This window comes from Oryzias melastigma, linkage group LG1 (genome assembly GCF_002922805.2).
Source record: "Oryzias melastigma strain HK-1 linkage group LG1, ASM292280v2, whole genome shotgun sequence".
Classification (NCBI taxonomy): Eukaryota; Metazoa; Chordata; class Actinopteri; order Beloniformes; family Adrianichthyidae; genus Oryzias; species Oryzias melastigma.
This window is the reverse complement of record NC_050512.1, coordinates 19,681,766-19,704,889: the sequence shown is the minus strand read 5'-3', so window position 1 is coordinate 19,704,889 and position 23,124 is coordinate 19,681,766. Positions and strand designations below refer to the sequence as shown.

Sequence of the window (23,124 nt, the reverse complement as noted above, 5' to 3'; positions counted from 1 at the left end):
TTTTTTTTTGAATAAAGAAACCATAAACATAAAAAGCCGAATTTCAAAATATAAAGTAGTTTATAACTTTTGAAAAAACAACTTCCTTTCAAAATAAAAGTGTGTCACATAGGATCATCTCAATACAACAAATGTGATTTACAGTTTATTTTAATGTTTGTTGTTTCATCTCAGCCAGAAAAGTGTAAATCGAACTAACTTAAATTAAATCACAAGTAACTAAGTGACCATATATGTATTTTTTAACTATGTGACACTCTTAAAATCCTTGAATTTTTTTATAATCCAGTACGTTGTGATTCACACAAATGTCTTTTAGTTTAACTTGTGATATCTTTACTGTCTCTTAGCTGAATGACTTAAATACAATTTGAGTTACTTTAGCTTTTAAAAATGTACTCATTTTTTTACTTTGCAGTTATTTTTCAAAGTTAAATGTGGCCATGGAGTTGCAGGTTGATCTAAAAGATGCACAAAAATATTTGGAGGTCAGTACAAATGTAGATATTTTTTTCTGTTCTGACTAGCAGGACTAGCGTGTAGCTTCCTGTTGATAAGGACTTGTGCTCAGCATTTATCACTCATGAACAACGGGAAGCATTTTTGAACAGTCTGACCACCATTCCTCTTATATTTAGACCACTGGCTGCTTCTGTTACCAGTAAACCAGATAAGCTCCTCATTAGTTGATGAGCTCCTCCCTCCTCAACCCCAGTGGCCCTCTGCTCCTTTGAATTCCTCCTGCATGGCATCAGGTCTCCGTGGAGATGGGCGGGGACTTGGCTCCACACGCTGTAACATTAGTCGCCCACTTTAAGTCTCTTTACTGGAACTTGCCTGTGGAAGAGGGCTAACACGGTAGATTCTCCTTCACGTTTACAGACAGCTGGAGGTGGAAATGGCAGACAGGCGCACCAGAAGCATGAAGAGCTCAAATCTGAGCAGGACGGCGGTGAACCGAGCCTCCATGATTGCTTTACAGCTCCAGGGCGAGTCTTCCAAGTTGCTGGAGCTCTATGTGAGTATGAAAGCTTCCTTTTTCCACCTTTTTCTCAACAGACTTAAGGAGGGAGGAAAAGTGGAAGCACTTCCTCGAGTGTGTCAGGAATGAAAAGAAGAAGAAAGAGTTATGAAAGTGAAATGAAAGGCGCTTTCTAGTTTCCTAGGAAATTCATCATCTCCTCATTTCCACTCAGCTTGTTTTGTCAGGACATGTTTTCTTTCCTGCCTTTCACATGTTTTCTGGAGCCAGTCTGAACTATGAGAAAGTCCTTTCTTTACCAGAAGGTTTTAACCTTTCTGGCAGTCATCCTTTTAAAGCTGATCTCCAGTTTCTTCTGGGTCTCTACTTCTACTGTTCCCCCTTTCCTTGATTACAGCAATTAAACTTTTAGAGAACACAGCCGCTCAGAGATGATGTTTGTGGAGACGAGGAGCATTTCTCCATCCTCAGTCTTCACTAAAAGTAGAATGGAACACAACAAAACTCTGTAAATGGAGTCTTTACAAGCTTTCCAGCTATGTTTTATATGTACTTCTTATTAAACTATAGGACAGTTTCAATAATATGGAGAGAAAATAGACTCACTCAGATTTTTTTGTATGCATAATTCTTGATTTGTAACTCATACAGTACATTTTGTGCATGAGTACAAAAATTATTGAATTAAAAAAAATACAAAATTCCATTTACACATGCAGAAATTAAGCTTAGTACATGCGCAAATCTTTAAAAATTAAGCACAAATCACTTCTTACGCACACACAAAACAGCATTTACGCACAAATCTGATGTGAGACTCTTTTTACATCTCCAAAGTTTGAGCGTATGAAAACTCTGATGACCCAGCATTCAAACGCATAACTTACAGATGAATCTTGCAGACTTGAAGAGTCTCACATCAGATTTGTGCGTAAATGCTGTTTTGTTTGTGCGTAACAAGTGATTCGTGCCTTATTTTGAAGATTTGGGTCATTAGTTTCAAGCTGTTGTAATTTGAAGTTGTGTTTATATAAATTCCATTTAGTGTTTTATTGATTTTTTTTCATTTTTTTACTTCCACACAAAATGTATTGTATGAGTTACAAATCAAGAATTACGCACGCACAAATCAAGAATTACGCACGCACAATTCCAAAGCCACACACAAAATTAAAGTTATACACAAATCAAGAATTACAGACGTACAAATCCCCAGCTACACAGAAAGCCAAGAATTACGCGCGAACAAATCCAAAATTACGCACAAATCAAGAATTACAGACGCACAAATCTAAAACTACACACAAATCAAATTGTATGCACACACAAATCTAAAGCTACACACAAATCAGGGTGAGACTATTTTCTCTCCATAAATTAGACCTTAAACACTAAAAATGTTCATTGGTGGCTCTGTAATCTCATAATATTGTCATATTTTCTTGGACCATTTTTGCTGGACATAATTAGGATTAAAGCCAAACTTGATTGTGAATTTTGTTTAGATTGTTTTTTTTCATGTTCTGAGTTGCCCTGACAGTCACACCAGTTCCATGTTGATCATGATTCACAGCTGTTTTCATTTCAGTTAATTGTCCTGACTCTATTTAACTTTCTGTTTTTCAGATCATCTGCTCTGCTCAGTCACCATTTCTGGGTTTCTGTCATGTTTTGATTAATTTATTAAATGGTTTAAATTCCTGTCGCCAAGTCTGGAGTCCTGTGTTTGGTTCACTCGTCCACCTTTTTCCTGACAACTCCTTACTATAATCTTCCACTCTATAAGCTACAATTCACATTTTGATTTTCACTGTATTTCCTTAATCGGTCCTATACTGCAAAGAGGCTTAACAGCACTTACTTTTTTATGACTGTTGCCAAACACAAGAGAGTGGTTGCAGAAGGAGAATTTACTGGACCTCCATGCAAGTATGAAGGTCGTGACCTCTGGACACCAAAATGTGGGATTTATTTAAGCGTTGAGGTTTCGTCACACATTTTACCAACACGCGTCTAATAAATTCTGCAATTTAATCTCTGTTGCACGTCATATTGATGCCAGAGAATGTTGTTTTAATGACGGCACATTTTCTGTGGTTTCCATAAATGTCTGGAAGAATTCAATCCACGGTTTGAGCTTTAACTGTCAGTGATTTGTGGAGAGGTTTGTGGCTTGGTAAGGCACTGGCTCTGTCAGAGAAAGATTTACAAAAGTTTACTCCCAGTGTATTTGCCAGCTACTGATTGTGTTTTTATATTAGCTTTATTTTAGTCTTTTCACCCTCATTGTACTGTAGGACCATATTGCGTTGAGGAAGAATGTAAAATATGTAATGACTCAGTATGCCTCCCAAAAACATTGATACCAAATCTCAAAGACGACTGATACAGTGATAATGGATAAACTAAAATAGAACAAACACACACTTACTATTGTAACCTTTACTGTAAATGAAGGCTCAGATCCCAGCTGGGAAATCTTTTTATTTTGTGCAGTTTAATGCCATTTTAAAAAAATTTTTAAAACTAGTTTTCACTACATTAGGAGCCATGCATTGGCTGAAAATATGGATGTTGTGTTTGAATTTATCTTTATTTTATTTATTTATTTTTTTTATTTAATTTCTTTCTTTTCTTTTTTTTACAAGGACTGCACTGTACTCAGTTTCATTGTATAATGTAAAATGACAGTGAATTTATTCATTATTCGTTTGTTATTCATGAGCATGTGGATTTTTTCTTTACATGTGTGGGTTTTCTTCAGGAGCTGAAGCTTCATAGGTGAATTGATTGTCCCTAAGTTGTCTCCAGGTGTTCATGTTAGTCTGTGGTTCTGCATTCACCTAACAGTGTCTGGGTTGACTCCAGCTGCCAATGACCCCAAAAGACACTTAGTGGGTCCTGAAAATGGATGATAGGTGTTAAAAAAACACTTACGGAGTGTAAACACTGAAATTACATGATTTTATTTGGGTTGGATGACTAGTTACAAGTGAGACCCTCAGCCAAAAACCAAGGCTAAATTGGCCTAAATAAATAAAAGATAAAAAAACAGTTGAACAGTTTTGCATTAGCGAAATAGGGGTAGCTCCTGAGCTTTTGGCTAAAAAAGTTTTTTTTGTTGTTTTTGTAACAATGTTTTCCCTTTTATCTCCTACTACTACTCTATTAAACTTTTAGAATTTGACAGGATTTAAATGAACCTTTATTGCTTCATATCAGAAGACACATGTTTCTATTCTTTTCACAGCTCTTTATTAATTTGTTTTACAACACTCCAAGTGAAAATTGCTTGAGTTTAATCAATATAGAAGATTTGTGAAATATAATTTTTGTGTAAACCGGACAAATTAAGTAAAAAAGATCAGGAATTTATTGAAAACCTGCACATTTCTATTGATTTTCTTTTTTTCAAAGATCTGGACTTGAGTTTTGTCGTTATCTATCTACAATATCTTTAAACTACTTCTGTTATTTGTTTCTGCATCTTTCAGATACAGAAGGAGAGCTTTCCTGATAATGTGACCGACGCCCGTCTGGTTGTGGTCCCTCCTCCTTCCTCTCAGCTGGACGCCAGAGACAAGCTGTGGCGCCTCCACTCTGCTCTGCTGCAAACCCAAAGCTTGTTGGAGAGAGCCATCGCCAAAGAGGAGGAGGAACTTGGCGGCGGGGTAAAGGGGGAGTATGAGAACCAGAGGAAGATGGTGAAGGGAAGGCTTTCTATCCTCCTCCTCAGCACTGGAAACCTCCTCAAAGCTGTGGATGGAGCTGCCAGTTTGACCCCCAGCCTGGAGGGGTCAGAGGTAGGTGCTGATGTCTGCACTGGAGACTATTCTGATGGAGGAAATAACGCGGAGCTTCTCGTTTGCAGTTGGATGGTCCGACCACTCTGTTTCAGCTGAAGCTGTGGCTGCTCCAGGTCTTCAGAGAGGTGCACCACTGGAGCAAGGCGGCCGCAAACACCCTCCAAGAGCTGCTGGGGAAGGCTGCTGAGGAGCGGAGCAGCACCACCCGGGTCAGGAGCACGAGAAGTGCTCGACGATGAGATGGGGACAGGAGGGAGGGTGTCTGTGGCAGGAATGACTGAGCAGGTCAGAACAGAAAAAGGATTCAAGAGACACGAAAAAATAGAAAGTTGCTCAGAAAAGGAGGAATGAATGAGTCAGAGAGTTTTTGTGTATTTATTTATTTTGAGGGAGGGAACCAGGCAATTTTGAAAGTGAAGATATAAAGTTTCTTGCATAGTCTTCCTTAAAGAGAATTATCTTTCCTTACACGATGTTATATGATATTTAGTATTATTTTTGAGTGCAGCACTTCCTTCAAACACATGCATAGGATCTTCTTATGCAATCCTTCAAACTATATGTTTACATTTGCTGCTGTACTTTCTGCCTTTACTGTACTGCTGAGTACAGAGAATGTTTTTCAACAGTGAAACAGCACCCTCTAGTGGTTACATTGCACTGTTACTTCAATCCATGCCGTTATTTCACCACATTTTTTTAAGAGACATATATTTCACCTGTTTATGCAAAGTTTATTTTAAAAAAATTAAGTAGCCGGATATATTTAAAAAATGTATTATTACTTCAGGATAACATTTTACAGCTGCTTAAGTTAAAATCCCATCAAACCTGAGTACATCATCTTTTTGGGAGCCAAATTCAATGACAGCTATCCGAGTTGAAATTGGTTAACCCTTATATTGTTGTTCAGGTCAAAGGAAAACCTATAGTAACGCTGTATTGTATTAACAATGTAATTATAATTTCACTAATAAATTTTACAGTATGTGAACTGCAACAGATTAATATAAATACCTTCAAAACACATATGCAGATTATTAATGTCTAGATTTGTAAACCATGTGAACTTGAAATTGAATTGAAACGAATTGAATACAGAGGATTGAAAACACACAAAAAAAAAAATCAGAATCAAATTGATCCGGGCATTGTTGAATCAAATCAAATCAATTCTGGAAGTTATTATCAATACCAAACCCTAAATATAAGTGTTAAAAGGATTATTTTATGCTGTTCTTTTGTCTTAGTTTAATCTGGCAAAATCTTGATTGTTCTGTACGAAGATTTAATGTGTTAGAATAAAAAATGAATGTAATAATTGGAGCTCTTGTACTGAATAATCAAAGAAAAGTGAGGTTTGTGGCTGGGAGAAGTATGAATCAGACCAGGAGCTGAGAAGCACTGATATTTAAACAGGTTCTGAACATTAAGTGTTGCACAAGATGAGGCATTTCTGTCCTGCAGGTCTCTTTCTGCATCATCCCATGAAGTGAACATGGATGCACTGGAGGTTAAATGTTTTAAAATGAAAGGGTGTTTAGAGTTATATATGCTGTTTTTCCAAATAAGATCTAAATATATTTCTTTTTTCAATCAAACTGATGCCAACAGACTTCAATAAGAAGCTGTTTGAACAAATAATGCTGCTAGAGTGGGATGAATGTTGCCTTCCTGGTTGGTTGAAACTCTTCAGACCTAACATTCTCTTTATTACATCCTTGAAATAATTTCCACCAATTTATTAACATAAAATTTTCAATTAAATTTGATTTCCACAAAGTAACAAGTTAAGTTTGACAAATTCAGTCTATTGAGTTGTGAAACATTCCGTCTATTTTAGGCCAAAGTTGCAGAGCTGCAAAGCAGCTGAGCCAAGAATTGTGGATCTGTTTCAGAAATATGTTAATGTTATCTTTTTCCTATGTTGTTGGTTTACCTTTTTAGGTTATTAAAATGGAACTTTACTCTGAAATAATTGAGCTAAAGTGGCCATTAATATCAGTCAATAGAAACGTGTCCCAAATGGGCAAACATGAATATTTTTCTACTGTAAGGAGAGGTGCAGATAGATTCGCTGGGGGTTTATAACATAATTCAAAGCAAGGGCACCTCCCCTTTGTTTGAATGCAAAATAATCCAGAAGAAGAAAACTCTGGAAAAATTATATAAATGCTGACAAAATTTGAAGATTCATTTGAAGAATTTTTAAAACATCTGTAGAAAACGTCCAATTCAACACAAAATTCTAAAGTGACAAAAAGTAAACTAAAATAAATGACAGATAAACCAGACATTCCAAAGATTTTAACCAGAAATAGCCTTCAGTATGCACGGTGGCGCAGTGGTTAGCGCTCTCGCCTCACAGCGAGAAGGCCCCGGTTCGAATCCCGGCTGGGACCTTTCTGTGTGGAGTTTGCATGTTCTCCCCGTGCATGCGTGGGTTTTCACCGGGGACTCCGGCTTCCTCCCACCGTCCAAAAACATGCTTCATAGGTTAATTGGTGACTCTAAATTGCCCCTAGGTGTGAATGTGAGAGTGTATGGGTGTGATTGAGGCCCTGTGACAGACTGGCGACCTGTCCGGGGTGTACCCCGCCTTCGCCCTTCAGTAGCCGGGATAGGCTCCGGCACCCCTGCGACCCCGAAAGGGACAAAGCGGTTAAGAAGATGGATGGATGGATGGATAGCCTTCAGTATTTAAAATTGTTAATTAAATACAGATAAATTATATACATATATATATATATTTTTTTTTCAGGCAGAAATATTGATTCACCTGTAGGAGTGACCCTGATCAGGCAAAATTAATTCACGATTCAAATTCAAAAACATGTTTAGATTGCAAGTTAAAAGCCTTTATATATACATTTGGGGTTTTTGATGCTTGTTTGGGCGATGCAGATAAAGATGTGGATGGTCGACTGAAAGCACTAAATACTAAATGTTGGTGTTTGCTCACACAGCAGAGCGTGATGTGGTTTCACACAGGATGCATTTTTTTTACTAGTTCTACTAGTCAAACACCACTCACCTTTTTTTTATATTGTCTTTCTTCCTTTTTTTACATTTATTGGCTGTTAGAATATGCCAATGACATTTAAAATGTAAAACACATCTCCTTTTTTTGGCAATTTACCCCAAAAAATGTCTTATTATATTAAATGATTAGTGATTGAGTGTTTTCATTGGACAGTTTGGGGTTTTACTTGTATGGTTAAATGTTTGTTTGTGCATACAAAGTTAGAAAGTTTGTTGCAGCCATGGAGACACGTTTCTGCAGTTTCAGCTTTGAGTAAGTTTCCTGCACAAGACTCAAATTTGTTGAGTGTTGTGTGATCATAGCTAAACTGAACTCTCCTAAGAAAAGATATTTAGACAGAATAAAAATGCAGCCACAACAGAGTTCAATAAAATTTCTAAATATGCTCTTTATTTGTTCTGTTGGGGTTCAAAACCTACAAGGAAACAGAATTAGATTTTATTTTGAAGGAAAGAAGCTGGTGATGATTGATGTAAATTCCATGTGATGTTTCAAGTTTTTCAAACATTTTTCAAACTATTTTTGTTTGTTTTCTTCATTTTATTTTGAAAGAAAGAAGCTCAATGTTTCATGTTTTTCAAACATTTTTAAAACAGTTTTAAAAAAATCTGTTTTGAAGGGAAGAAGCTGGCAATGACTATTGTAAATTCCATTTGATGTTTTATGTCTTGCAAACATATTTCAAACTATTTTTTTTTCTTTATTTTATTTTGAAGGGAACAAGCTCAATGTTTCATGTTTAGCAAACATTTTTAACTGACTGGTGCAAATTCCATGTAATATTTTATGTTGGGAAACATTTTTCAATCATTTTTTTTTCTTAATTTTATTTTAAAAGGAAGAATTTTTATGTTTCATGTTTTGCAAACATTTTTCAAACAATTTTGTTTATTTTTCTTCATTTTACTTTGAAAGGAAGAACCTCAATGTTTTATGTTTTGCAAACATTTTTAAAACAAATGTTTATTTGTTTTTTTATTTTATTTTAAAGAGAAGAAACTGGCAACAACTATTGCTTCATGTTTTGCAAACATTTTTCAAACTTTTTTTGTTTTCTTTACTTTATTTTGAAGGGAATAAACTGGCAATTATTGATGCAAATTCCACGTAATATTTCATGTTTTGCTAATATTTTTCAAACTTTTTTTGTTTGTTTTTTGGTGGCAGAGGGTCAGCAGTGAAATAAACTTTTCTTGATTTTTGTTGAAGTTGTGTCTTTTTGAAACCTGTTGACAAATGTTGGTGATTAAATTGTGATAAATAAAAAAAATCCAAAGTAAAAAACTCCTATATGTTTTGACCTTCATCTGTGTGATTGTGTGTTCATGCTTGACTGCAGTAGTTGTGTAACAGCCAGCACGCATCATGGCATAAAGGCAGGTGATACAGTACATACATTGAAAATGTGTGTATGCTCATGCTAAGACCAAGATGGAAAGTGTGTGTGTGTGTGTGCCTGCTTCTTTCTGCACTTCTGTTTGTGTGTACTTGCACAATTGTGTGCATGCAAGTGTGTATATGTTTCTGAGAGACTGTGAGAAAAAAAAGAAGGGGAAAGAGGGCAGGGTGGTGTGTTAGAGTGTGTAGGTGTGTGTGTGGAAGAGTAAATGTGTGTGTTTGTGAGACACACATAGATGCAGACAGCAGGGAGAGGACAGACAGTAAGCTGGAGACAAGTGTGTGCATTTGTGTGAGTGTGTTGTGTGTGTGTGTGCTGAAAGCTGTGTCGAACAGACAGAAACTCACACAGCTGTGTGAGTTTGTGTGAGAGGGAGAGGTGCAGAGCAAGAGCGGGAATGTGTGTGTATTCATGTGAGTGAGCAGAGAAAGGAGACATGCGTGTGTGTGTGTTTGAGTGTGTGAGAGAGAGACAGAGAGAGAGAGAGACAGGGATGGGGGGAGGGGTGTGTGTGTGAAAGGAAAGAGGGAATGTGTGTGTGTTTGCATGTGTGCAAGTGTGTGTTTGCGCCTGCGTGGGAGGGAATGTGTATGTGTGTGTGTGTGTGAGCGTGCGTGCATGTGTGTGTCTGACAGAGACGGAGGGGGAGGGGTGTGAGGGGAGAGCTATGAGCAGGCTGTGCAAAGGGTATGTGTGTGTGTTTGGTGGGTGTGTGTGTGTGTGTGTGTTACAGCAGCACAATATGTGCCTGTGCTGAATAAAAGGGAAATGAATGCACTATGTGCCCACTGTGTTTGTGGTTGTGTGTATGCTATGGAACAGGGTGTGTATCTTGATTTCGTTAGAACCACGGCTGTGTATGTCAGTGTGTAGTTTGTACCACTCATGCATGTGGATGTTTGTTCTCATCTAAAATTGGTTGTGTTTGTTGCATTTGTGTGTGCACTCAGCTTCTTGTTAGTGCGCAGGAAAACACACACACACACTGGGCGTATCACTGCAGATGATGAGGTGTTCATGATCGTGTGCGCCCACAAACAGAGTAGAATTACAATTAAAGCAGCTTTAGGATCTCCATATTTCCGTTAGCATTCTTCTGTCTCTGCTCCCATCACTCAGGGCTTCCATATGTATGTAACACACCACTCTGGGTTTGTAAATGTTCTTCTTTATCTCCATACTGTATCCATACTGTCTCAGCTCACCTATACTTGCCATGACAAACTTAAATTTAGAGGCCTGTCATTTTTATCACCTCAACTATGAGAGACAAAAGGGAGAATAAAAATCCAGAAAATCACATTGTCTGATTTTTGAGAAATGTATTTGCAAATTATGGTGCAAAACAAGTACAAACAAGCAAGATTTCTGGTTCTCACAGGCCATAACTTCTTCTGTAAGAGGCTCCTCTGTCCTCCACTTGTTACCTGTATTAATGGAACCTGTTTGAACTCATTATCTACATAAAGACACCTGTTCCCAACCTCAAACAGTCACACTCCAAACTCCACTACGGCCAAGACCAAAGAGCTGTCGAAGAACACCAGAAAGCAAATAATTGACCTGCATCAGGCTGGGAAGACTGAATCTGCAATAGGTAAGCAACTTGATGTAAAGAAATCAACTGTGGGACATTTATTAGGACATGGAAGACCTCTGATAATCTCCCAGCCCGTGGGGTCAAAATAATGATACAATGAAGGGTGAGCAAAAATCTCAGAACCACACAGTGAATGACCAGCAGAGAGCTGGGACCAAAGTAAAAAAGGTTACCATCAGTAACACACTACACCGCCAGGGACTCAAACCCTGTAGTGTCAGATGTGTCCCCCTGCCAATGGCCCGTCTAAAGTTTGCTGGAGAGCATTTGGATGATCCAGAGGTGAGGATTCAGAGAATGTCCCATGGTCAGATGAAAGCAAAATATAACTTGTCGTGTTTGAAGGAGAAAGAATGCTGAGTTGCATCCAAAGAACACATATCTACTGTAAAGCACAGGGGTGGAATTTGTGGCTGACTATTTTTTTTCTTTCCCACTGTATATCTGTTTACATACTCTCCCACTAGCTTACAGCCCCTAAAAACCTAATTACAGGTGAAAAAAATAAATCCTCTAAAGTGCAATTTTGAGATTACAGTTCTTTAAATAAGTCCTTCATTATGAGAATAATACCACTATAAAAGGTTAAAAACACAATGTTTATCAGAGTGGGTCTTTAGGTCTTTTTTCTGAAGAATTTTAAACATATAAGCTTCATTTTGGAGGGTTACAAGTGTCAGAAAAAGAACATAAATGCATAACTGAGAATCAGAAACATGCAACAAGCCATTCTGTACCATGGCCTATAGATAGATGAGATGAAAGTGAACACATATTTTATCAGCAGAAACATCTCATGAACTGTGAAACACTATATGTCTGTGTAAGGACTCGTATACCATACCTTGAAACACAGAAATGTCATGTCAGATTTTATCTTTGTGCTCAATACATTTCCGCATATAGGTCTGAACCTACAAATTTAAACAAGATGTATTTATACTTGTGCAAATCTAGCTGATAAAATACAAAAAATGATTTCAAATTTAATCCAAGAACTGTGAAAAAACGTTAAATACATATTCTGAAGATATAGAGTTTTGCAGCCCACGACAACCGATTTGCAAATGTTGATTTTTAAGACCCTGTTGTAAATGCATCCATGTAAAAGTGCTTTTAAAAAATACCAAACTGAACTCACAACATGGAAATGTAAATAATTTTTTTACGTAATTATTTTTTAGGTCTATAAAATCATAAAAGGGAATTTTGCCAATTTAGTATTTCCCGTCTTCAAAAAAAGGGCTATCTCGCTAATGCATGTCAGATGGGTATTTAAATGTAGTTCTGGTAGAATATATTAAATATTTAAATTACAGCTACAAACATAGAAAATCATTTTGGTATTTATCATTTTTTTTGTATGACAACACTTGCGGTGGTCAGTGACCTCGCCTCACAGCAATGCCCTGGATCGGAGCTTTCTGTGGAGTTTGAATGTTCTCTCCATTCAAGCATGTCAAGTTTCCTCCCAGAGTTCTAAACATGCTTCACAGATTGAGACTCTAAATTGTTTCACAAGAGTTTGTGTGTTTGGTTGTCTGGTGAACTTTTGATTGTGAACCCCATCTTGAGCCTTCAGAAGCTGGGATAGGCTCCAGCGTCCTGGTGAACCTGCACTAGACTGGCAATGGTTGCAGCTGAACTAAAAAAAACTGAATCGACTTCATTTTGTTGGAACCCGAAGTGAGACATTTTCTATTGATGACATCACAACCATTTTTGGCCCATCTCTATTTTATGTCAATGGTTAAAACAGATGAAGGTATGTGTCTTGAAGACAATTCCTCACTTGCGTGGGAATTATAATTATTACCTGTTTTTCAATCAAATTCATGATTTGGTTCAAATGAATGACACCTGAAAAAGCTTTTTTAATAGCTGTTTAAAATCAACCTCTAAGGGCCAAAGAGCACAACAGGAAAGGTATTATAAAATAAAATAAAAACACAGATAAATAGAGATCTTGCATCATGTCACACAAGAATCCTGAAATGTTTCTGCATGTATGACTTCTTGCTTTTGTAGTTTTCTACTGACCATTAATAAGATAATTTTAAGAAGTTTAATGTTCTCTTTTTTGAATAAAAAAATTCCTCAACTGGTTGGGCATAAATTCTGTTAAAATCTTACACTGATTTGTGGCTAGTTCATCTACTGATGGCAGAACAATTAAAAAGGTGAAACTACAGCAGGTTATGTTTGATTTTTTTTTTTGCAATCCTTGATGCAGTTTTCAAAAGGCTTTCTATCAAATCATTTCTTATTTTTCCATTAAAACTATAATCTAATATCCAGGAAAATAATTTGGTTTATTATTTTACCTGTTGTGTAAATTCCATCATTAAACATCCATTTTCACAGTAGTCTAATAGATTCTTATTTCTGGCATTGTCTATATGAAAAAAAAAGTATTCTATTTTTAAAGACAGAACTTTCAGAAAAAAAACTGGTAAAGACATACTAGAGAACGAAAAACGTTTTAAAAACGTATTTTTATATTATTTAAAACCATTTATATCATTTAAACCACTACTAGACTATTGCAGCAGCTGATGTCATTTTTAATTTTGAAACTTGATTTTTGGATTTTGTAGAAGATAAAACTGTTAAAAACTTCTTAGGTGTGCAAGGATATATCCTGCCTTAAGTTACAGTCCTTTGAATTAAAAATACCACAAATAACCAGCTGAAGTTTATCTTTATCTGCATTCACATTCTTTGGTTGCTACAGAAATGATCAAATTTGATTTCTCTTTCTCTAACTCTTTTTTTAACGTCTAGGTAAATAAACCTTTTCCGATGGGTTCCTCATAAACTATAACCAAATGTAAACATAAGATGCTAATTTGAGCATCCATGACACTTGATCAAGGACATTTGATAAAGATGTGGATGGGATGTCCATGTCTTTTTCAGTGAGAAGGGGAAGAAAAGTTCATGGGTTATAAATAGTTGGACAAAAAGACATGAAAAAGAATAAGACTCTATTAGAAAAATCTGGTTGATTTGATTTAGAATAAACAGAGTATAAATTGAGACATGAAAAATAAATGTGAAAATAAAATTTTATGAAATAAAAAAGGGAAATTTATGAGCAACAAATTAGTTTTTGTTGGATGTTGATTAACCAAAATGTATTTCCCTTTAAGATGGATATATAATAAAACTTTTTATTAAAAATTAACGTGTTAATTAAATGTTCTCTCTTCAAGCAAGGTTTTATTATTTAAAAAATCGTAGTTAACAAGTTTTTCACTCTTTTTGAGCGGTCCACTTTTCTCAGCTGCTAGATGGGCGCATCCATTCTACTGTAGGGGGGGTGGAGAACCCACGATCCTTTTATCAAAGTATCATACAGTCAATAATTACAACTTATTGCGCTCCAATTTGGTTATTTTTAGTGATACTTATTCTCCAGGTCTTATATAGATACTTGTGCATGTCGGGGCTCAATTGTGATTCCCCTCTGTGCGTTGTCGACCCCTCCGCTAGGCTGCTGTGGTAGCGGCCGGAATAACCTTCATGTGAGCCAGTCGAACCGCCGGAGAGAAGAGCGAGAGGCTGAACCGTGAGGCGGTGCGAGTACCATCAGCTGCTGGCGTGAACATGGCGGAGACTGCACGGGCAGTCTTCGAATATACACACAGTGACGGCGAAGGCGTCAAAACCACAGCGCCAACGCGGGGGTGAGTCTGTCAACTGAAGCACGCGACAGCGGTGGACTGTGGCAATGTTGTCGAGTCCACTGACAGGCGAACTCGAGTGGGCGTAGCACACCCGTACGCGCGAGCGTGTTTTGAAGCAAATAAAAGTTGCGCCCGCGTGTTTTCAGTGGAGTTTATCACAGAGTAAATGTCGCAGAGATGATAATTGTGGGATAAACTCGCTGTTTCGTCGTGTCCGAGATTTTAAAGAGTAGGTCTCCAAAGGGGCGCGTGCTTAAAACTTATTTGATATTTACGTGACAACACGAACGAACGGATGCACATATAAGCAGGCCAGTGCACACCTGTTACAGGTGAGTCTATTTCTGATGGAGAGGTACGGTGGGAAGAACAAAGTTCCCTGGAATGTGAGGCGACTGTTTCACAAAGTTACAAACATGCTGGAATTAAACTACTTCAATGCTGGTGCGTCGCGCGCGTGTGTTTGAAAGGGGCTCGTGCCTGGTTAGGGTGCACGGGCACCCGCCTGTGATTGTGTAAAAGTGGAAGACACACACACGCAAACAGAGGGGAGAGAGGGAGCGTGAGAGAGAATGAAGCAGTATTGCGTGTGGTGTGTGTATTTGTGTGTGAGTGTGTGTAGAGGTAGGAGGTGTGTGAGTGAAAGAGAAGGGGATGGGAGGGGAAAAGAGTGTGCGTGACAGAGTGTGTGTGAGGGAGACAGAGATGAGGAGAGGGAGGGGGAGGAGTGTGTGTCAAAGAGAACAAGTGTGAGTGCATGTACACAAGTGTGTGCTTATGGAATGGGTTTGTGCAGCTCAGTGAGTGTGTGTGTGCATGCACTTGGATTGTGCACCTCAGTGAGTTTGTGTTTTCATGCACTAAGGTTGTTGGTAAGGCAGTGTGTTTGTCTAAAGTGTGTTGTTGTGTGTATCTGTGATTGAGTTGTATTGTGACAGAAAAAACTGCCTTTGAATGCTTGTAGAAAAATATTGCAGAGTGAAGGTGTGTTTATTATGAAGCAGAGGAGACTGAAGTGTGTGTGTAGTATTCAACAAAAAGTGTGTGTTTGAGAGAGAAGGGAAGTGTGTTAGAGGCGCAGAGGAGGGGAGGGGACAGTGTGTTTGCGCATATGTGTGTTCAGAGATGGGGGGTGTGTGTGTTTGTTTGTGTGTGTTACAGATTGAGGGTAGAATTGAGTGTCTGTGTGAGTGCGTGAAGAGTTGTGTTTATGTGTAACCAAATGTGTGATTGAGAGTTTGAATTGGTGCCTTGTTCTAGTGATTTTTTTTTTTTTTGAAAGTGCTGGAGTAAAGAGTGTTTAAGAAACTCAGGTGTGTGTGCGTGCGTGTGCATGCATGTGATAAACAGCAGTGGAGGGTTTAGCATGTGTCTAATGTATGTGCAGGAGAGGGTAAAGAAGATGGAGGGTGTGTGTTGCAGAGACAGTGTGTATGTGTCTGAGAGAGAAAGAGTGGGAGAGAGCAAAAGAGATGGGAGGGTGTGTGACAGTGAGGATGTGTGTGTTCGTGTCTGCAATCACTTGCATGCGTGCAAGCTTTTGAAACAGAAGGGGGGGGGGTTGCATGCGTGCGTGTGCAGGCTTGAGTGTGTGTGTGTGTGTGATTTTGTGTGTCTTGGAAACTGGAAAAAAAGGGCTTGGTATTGAGTGTGTGTTGCCTGTGTGTGTATTTGCTCTGCAAGAGGTGTGTGTATGTTCTGCAGTCAGTTAAGAGAGGGAGGGGTGCGTGTGTGTGTGTCATGAGGGAGACACACAAGGTTTGTGTGTTTGTTGTGTATCTGTGTGTTTGTAGCTCCTAGACAAGGGCAATGTGTTTGTGTGTGTCATGCAGAGGGAAGGAGAGTGTTTATGCATCTACTTTGTTTATGAAAGAGGACAGGAGTTTGTGTGCGTGTGTGTGTACGCATGCTCAAAGGAAAACTATCTTTATGTGGGTGGGATGGTATATGCAAGCAAGGAAAAGATTGGTGTGTGTATTTTATTAGTTTTATTATTGAGGATTGTGTGTTTGTGTGTGTTTGAAAGAGAATGTTCTGCATGAAGGACAAAGTATACGTGAGACTTGAGTGTGTGTGTTGTTTGATAGGGTTCAGTCTAAATAAACGTGGATGAAGCAGCAAAGAAACTTGACAAGACGTGACAAAAGGTTGTGTTTTTGTGTGTATTTTTTATCCGCAAGCACACAATGTTTGTTTGCTTTTGACTGGGGAGGAATAACTTGTTTGCTGGAACATATGTGTTTGTGTGTGCTTTTGCAGTGGGGGAGACAATGCACTGAAGGAGACATGCAGGAGTGTGAGTCTGTCTCGTACAGTGTGTGTGTGCTGACATGTGTGTTTGTGCGTGCAAATGAGAGAGTGTGTGTCAACGATGGAACATGAGACCGTGGATTTGGTTATTTGAGAGAGAGGGAGTGTGTGTATGTGTGAGTTTGTGTGCATGTATACATGTGAGTGAGAGAGGGGGAAGGGTGTGTGTGTGTGTATCCACGTGAGCTTGACTGGAGTAAGGATATGTGTTTGTTAGAGTGTGTGAGAGTGTGTGTACGTGCCTGTAAGCCTGAGAGGGCGGGGTTTGCGTGTGTGTGTTTGTGTGTGTCAAAGTCAGAGAGAAAGAGAGAAAGCACTGTTTGCGTGTCACTGTGTTTATGTGTGGAAGTGTGTGTTGATGCATGCATGTGGGCCAGGCAAGGGTACAAATGTGTGTATGTGTGGGTGTTTGTGCGTGTGTGCACATGTGGACTGTGTGTCTATGCTTGTGCTAACCCATATGTGAGTGTTTTTTTTTTTTTTTTGATTGTGTATTTGTGCATGCACACTGAGAGAGCGCTGTCTGTTGTTGTTTGGAAATGCTAAGAAAGAAAAAATGATGGAGAACAGAACAGAATGAGATGTTGAAGGGTCAGTCCTCTAAAGAGTTGCAGGAAAGACATTCGGAGATCAAAAAACTTCCTGGAAACTCATTGAACCAAAACTAAACACAGAGACACACTATAAAACACAACTGGCCCCGAAAAGCATCGACTAAGTGAAGTTGCTAACCTGTTGAGTGGTACTGGTGTAGACAGTCTGTAGACTTTGTGTTTGTTTGTGTTTGTATTCCCTCACTGCTTAGTGCACTATGTAGGGTGTTCACCATTTTGTCGAGGTGTTCAAATCTAAAATTCCAAAATCTAGTGCCCTGGAAATTTCCCAGAAGTCTTAGCAAAAAAAAAAAAAAAACCAGAGCGCATTGATGCCATTGACTGAGCATAATTAGACTGATAAACAATGGCTTATTTCTGACTCTAACAAAAAGAAGTCCATTCATTTACCATTTTTTTGCGATATAGACACCATCACGTTGGAGCCAGATGACATCAGTAAGAAGTTATTGGTCCGAATAGATCTGAGTCATCATTTCTATGGCAACCACTCTCGCCAATCAGGAGTGAGATTGTTGGAAGTTCGAAACCCTATTGCTTGAAAGCAGGCTCATTCAACGTGAAGGCCAGCAAGCACGCCATACTTTAATAAAGGCATCCGATTGGCCAGTTTATTACTTGGGTAACTTTCCATCAAAAAAACAAAAAACAAAAAAAATTAGGATTAGCAATAACTTGTTTAAAAAAATAGCACAGGAAGAATGGTTATTCAGATTAAATCATTATTTTTCAATGGAAGTGTATGGGATTTTTCCTTACTTGTTGCTTCCATGAACTTCATTTTCAGAACGCAAGGGGGGAGGGGGTCTCCCTGTCCAGTTTTTGTAGATCAGTCAATGAATAATACTCATTATTAGTGATTAGTTTGGCAAATGTAGACCATGATGCACTGAATGATTCGACATTTAAAAAAATATATATATATATATATCAATGAATTTTTTTTTGTAAATCATCCAAGTTTCAATCATCAGATCACAGTGGATTCATAAATAGTCTTAGTTAAATGTTCATATTTATTAGGTTTTTACTTTGTTAAATGGGTGACATTATATTTGCAGTTTAAAAAAAAAAGTAGTGGGCATGTGTCCGAATTGCATTAAAATCCAGGGCACTACATAGTTCTGCGCTGTATTTTAGGGACTATGTTGTGGGGAGGGAATTCGCCTTTACTGTCTGCTATAGTTTTGAAAGACAGTGATACTAACGTTACTGAAGTAAGGTTTTGGCTTAATTGATGTACGCATGTTAGCACTCAACTAGCTCCATTCCCTTTACCCCCCTGTTTTTTCAGGCAGTGCTGACACAAAGCAAGCTGTTGAGTAACATGGTCGGGTTTCTCTCAAAAATAAAGGAAACCAATTAAAAATAAAAAAAAAGGTGCAAACATATTTCGACATTTCTCTCCAAACTGATCCTAGCTTGCCGGTTCAGTTCTGGTCACCAGACAATTCTAGTCTTAATTAGGATATAAATTAAAAGTAACTACCGTATTTTTCGGACTATAAGTCGCATGGTGTGGAGTGGTCATCACATGAAGTACCACACTCATTTCATTGAAACCAGGCAGTTCAGCTCTTTGTTTTTAAATTAGAAAGCAGCTAAAGTTCTGCTGAAGAGCTGTAGTGAGAACTTTGGTCAATGGGCTACTGTGACATTTTTAGTTAATATCATTTTGGAGCTATTCAGAAAGCCATGTGTTTTTATTTTTTCTTGCACACATTCACAATACTAAATTTATCTGTGAAATAAAGGATGGGTTAAACTCACAAGCAGATGACTTGAGGCAAGCATTTTAATATAGGTTTTCATAATTAAACATGTCTTTCTATATGTTCTATTTGTGTATTTGCTATTTTTATGTATATTTGAACTATTATGAAGTATTTATATGTATATGTTTATACAAATCATTCATATAATGAAAATGCTAGCAAAAGTACTTTTAGAATACTGATGTGAATCACAATTATTGCTGAAAACATTCTTTACACAAATGGTTTGATAAATGTGAGTTAATGAGAGATTAATGTTCAAATATATGAACTTTGCAATGACGGTGGAGATATTACATGTTTGTGATAAGTTTAGTACAAAAGCTGAAGCTTATTGTGGATTTTAAGTCTTTATATTCTATGAATATCATATTTTATGTAAGAATTGTTGTGAAGTTTGTTGCAAAGGAAGATTTTTCTTGGATGGGGGCCGATAGAAAGTTTGTTAGCTTCCTGCATACGAGTCTCCTTTCCTCAGTTTTTCTCCTTTTTCTTCTCTAACTTTCCTTTTCACACAATTTCTCCCATTTTTATTTCACTTCTGTACTCTTGTCTCAATTGTGCCTCTTGCTGTTTTTTTTTCTTCCTTTCTTGCATGCAAAAACTTGTGTACTCTCACAAACATTAACAAATGAGGTTTGTAAGAAACAAACAATATCTTTCCAGCTGTAAGGGGGTTGTGCACAATGTGAAGACAAAGAAGAAGTGTTGAAAAACAGAAAAAAATAACTGAAAATTATGGCTGTATAGAATGGAACGTTTGTTAAACCTATTTTCAAACACATTTTGGATGATAACTATAGTTTGAATTTGTGCTATATTACTCAAGATATAAAGCCATTTGAAAATAAACTCCCCAACTAGATTACCTTAAGCTATCAGACATAGAAACAAAACAAACACTATTGTTTTAGTTTATCAGCCTTTTAAAACATGGCAATTAATTTTATAAGCATAAAAATTTAGTCAGAGTTTGAGATCCTGAAAATGTGGAAGTCTTAAATATCTGCTCACTGCCTGCTGGTTGTGGGAGAGCTTCTTGGTTAAAACAGTTTGCAGGGACCTGAAGGTGGACATCAGAGCTACAATCACGCTTCTAGCAATGTGCTGAAGTTTGTTTTTTTGATCTGCACCATCAGAGCAGATTTTTACCAGAGAAACTGATTATAACTAGGAATTGGAAGTCAGAATCTTTGTGTCAGCCAATACCAATAATTGATCTTATTAATCTATTAATATTTTGCCAGTTTTACGATTCATCTATAGTATTAGCTGTAAAGAAAATACTTAAAAAACAAGTTATTTTCATCCGAGTAGTTTTTAGGCCACAAAATATTACACACTTAACAACAAAAAAAGTTTGAGGAAAATCTAAATTGATAAGGCAAAAAAAATGTTGTTTTGGAAGCAACTAATATTTTACACAAGTTATGACATGTTTCTGTATCTTACAGTACAAACTTGTATGAGTGCTCTAAATTATTAAAGTATTTTTAGGTCAGTTTTCAACCGTTACTCCTTAAAGTGAACCTTTTTTTGTAAAACCTGCGCTAACACTTATTTAAAAAAACTGCTTTTGTTTCATGTTACACAAACTTTTTTTTTTTAAATTACATTTCTTTTAAATATTAAAAGTAAACTATTATTCCTTTTTTGTTTACCATATAACTAAAGCAGAAAAAAATTATTCTAGAAACTTATTTTTAACCGAATTAAATAGTGTCCTGATATGTGGTTAGTATTGTGTGGAAAATAGTGTAGTGTATATATATATATATATATATATATATATTATAGTTTTAGTTAAAGAAAAATTGTATTTATTTGTGTTTATTTCTACATTTGTGTGGCTGCAGCTGCATCGATCTTGTGGGTGGCCAGCCTTTTATTGATCAACTCCCGACTTGACAGATATGAAGTTTGGCCACTCAGTCAATTGATTAAATGATAATTGCGTGTTTGTGTCTTTTCATGTATTTGCTTCAGGCGCGGCTGTGGAAGAAAAAGAAAAGGAACACCTATGAAAGTCTTTGTCACGAGCACAGAAGAAGAAAGTGCTCCCGAGCAGAAGTTCAGCCCAGGTTTGTGTTTGTTTCATATATCTGCACATCTTTTTCTTATTGCCACCAGCTGTGGTTGTGAGCATATTTGCTGGTGAGAGGTGTGAGCATGTGTGTGCATTTGCCTATGTGTGTCTGTAATTGCTGTGGGGGTGGACTGGTGTGTGAGTGACCTACTTTTGAGTCTGGATGTGTGTGCTTGACTTTGGATGCTCACCTCTGTGTGTGTGCTCCATGAGATTGGGTGATGACCTTTGTGTGTGTGTGTTTGTTTGCATGGCTCCCTGCCTTGTAATCCTCTCATACAGACTGTTGCTGTTCTCTCAGGTGATTGTATGGATGCAGCAAAAAGGAAGCAGCCCGCTCTGGACGAGCTGGCTTCACACACATGGTGAGTGCCTGGACTCAGAGAATCATCTCTGGGTCTGTTCACACTGTCCTGTTTGGTGTGCACTAGAGTTTGTCGACAGTTCTGCCCTCAGATGAGGGATTGTGGTAACTGCGTGGGGGTGTGTGTGGACAGAGTGCGTAAAAGTGCATGAGTATTAGCAAGAAAATGTTAAAACCGGGTAGAAGAGCAAGAGTTGACAAATAGGATGACTGAGTAATAGCAGTTTATTTCTCTATAGAAGTCTATGGGATTTTGGCTTTTTGGAGCCAGCAGCTACTTCCTGTTTGGAATACAATGGGGGAAAACCCCCCCTGTGCCTATATCTAGATCTTGCCTTGCTGGCAACATTAAATTAGACTCTGAAACTTCTATCACTCAATTAACTGTTGGATATCATGAAACAGATTTGTATTGTTACCAAATACCTGCTGATTCTGCTTAGTGTAATGTTGGGCTTTGAACCCCCAACCCACCAACTAGCAGACAAAAATACAAAGTCAAGGAGTTTAAAGATGAAAAGTGAGAAGTCTTTCTGTCTGAAACTTAGATTAATATCTCACTATTTTAGTCAAAACCAAACATTTAATGTGGTGAAAATGTATTAAAATACTAATTAATTTAATGTTTCGCAATGAATTGATCAAAAACTACTTAATTTTGTAAAGGAGCTGAATTTTATGAAGCATATTTTTAAGCGAATAAAAAAGGGTATAGGTAAAGCTTCTACAGTATCTTTACTACACAAACCTACAATGGAAACATAGTCGTCATTTCTCTGTATTTCTCTATCATCTCTCTGTAAGTGGAGCAACTTGCAGAATCTGTGACTGCCAAATACTTTTTTAGCACCACTGCCTCCAAATATCTTTCATCTGGACTGTGTGCACTATTTAGCAAATTGTCCTTCTCACATTACTATTTGCATCTTGTGGATCAATGCACCTCAGGTTTGGGAGTTTAGGAATGTCTAACATTGTTAGTCATAGTGTTTTTTAATTTCATATATTTTAATAAATAAAAGCATGAATATCTGTTTTCTTTATTTCATTTATATATTTCAAGCAAAACCTCAAATGCTAAGAGGACCTTTCTTTAGAGGCTACAACAGAGGGCAGTTGGGTGTAATTTAAAATAAGATTTGAGATCTACAGGCAATAAAATAAAGTGGAAACCTATTTTTAGAGTAAAAAACCAAAATAATGTAGCAAACAAAAACCAGTTGATCACCCTTTGGCGTCTCCCGTCAGGGTTTCCAGAGTGAATCGACTTCCACCAATCCACACATTTGGTTTGGTGGAGAGTTTTACGCCAGATGCCCGTCCTGACACAACTTTGTATTTTAGCACCAAAACATTTTCACTCCCAAGTCGTCACACTGACGCATGGTTAAGGACCCTCCACGTCTAAAATGAATGTTGTAGGTGTCCCCAGCTTGTGTTTTTTTTTTTTTTTTTT

The 23,124-nt window shown here is 37.5% G+C and overlaps 2 protein-coding genes across 2 annotated transcripts in view; both read left to right on the top strand.

Moving 5' to 3' along the window:
* The first annotated feature begins 435 nt into the window (after positions 1 to 435).
* cntf (ciliary neurotrophic factor) lies at positions 436 to 5,916 on the top strand. The gene is made up of 4 exons (XM_036212821.1): positions 436 to 794; positions 883 to 1,018; positions 4,477 to 4,785; positions 4,854 to 5,916. Exons 2-4 carry the CDS (start codon positions 899 to 901, stop codon positions 5,025 to 5,027), a joined length of 603 nt encoding a protein of 200 aa, XP_036068714.1. The 5' UTR covers positions 436 to 794; positions 883 to 898; the 3' UTR covers positions 5,028 to 5,916.
* Positions 5,917 to 14,364: 8,448 nt separating this feature from the next.
* Positions 14,365 to 23,124, top strand: part of si:dkey-117m1.4 (serine/arginine repetitive matrix protein 1) — an 18,621-nt gene continuing 9,861 nt past the window's right edge. Inside the window, exons 1-3 of the mRNA XM_024290086.2 lie at positions 14,365 to 14,519; positions 21,205 to 21,299; positions 21,606 to 21,669. Coding sequence (XP_024145854.1) covers positions 14,440 to 14,519; positions 21,205 to 21,299; positions 21,606 to 21,669 — 239 coding nt within the window. The 5' untranslated portion in view covers positions 14,365 to 14,439. The remainder of the gene's footprint in view (positions 14,520 to 21,204; positions 21,300 to 21,605; positions 21,670 to 23,124) is intronic.

Excerpts from the sequence above, each read along its gene's own strand:
- cntf (XM_036212821.1), top strand. The coding sequence starts at position 899 with ATGGCAGACAGGCGCACCAGAAGCATGAAGAGCTCAAATCTGAGCAGG. Across the intron at positions 1,019-4,476 it reads CCAAGTTGCTGGAGCTCTAT|ATACAGAAGGAGAGCTTTCC; the intron begins GTGAGTATGAAA and ends TGCATCTTTCAG. Across the intron at positions 4,786-4,853 it reads CCAGCCTGGAGGGGTCAGAG|TTGGATGGTCCGACCACTCT; the intron begins GTAGGTGCTGAT and ends TCTCGTTTGCAG.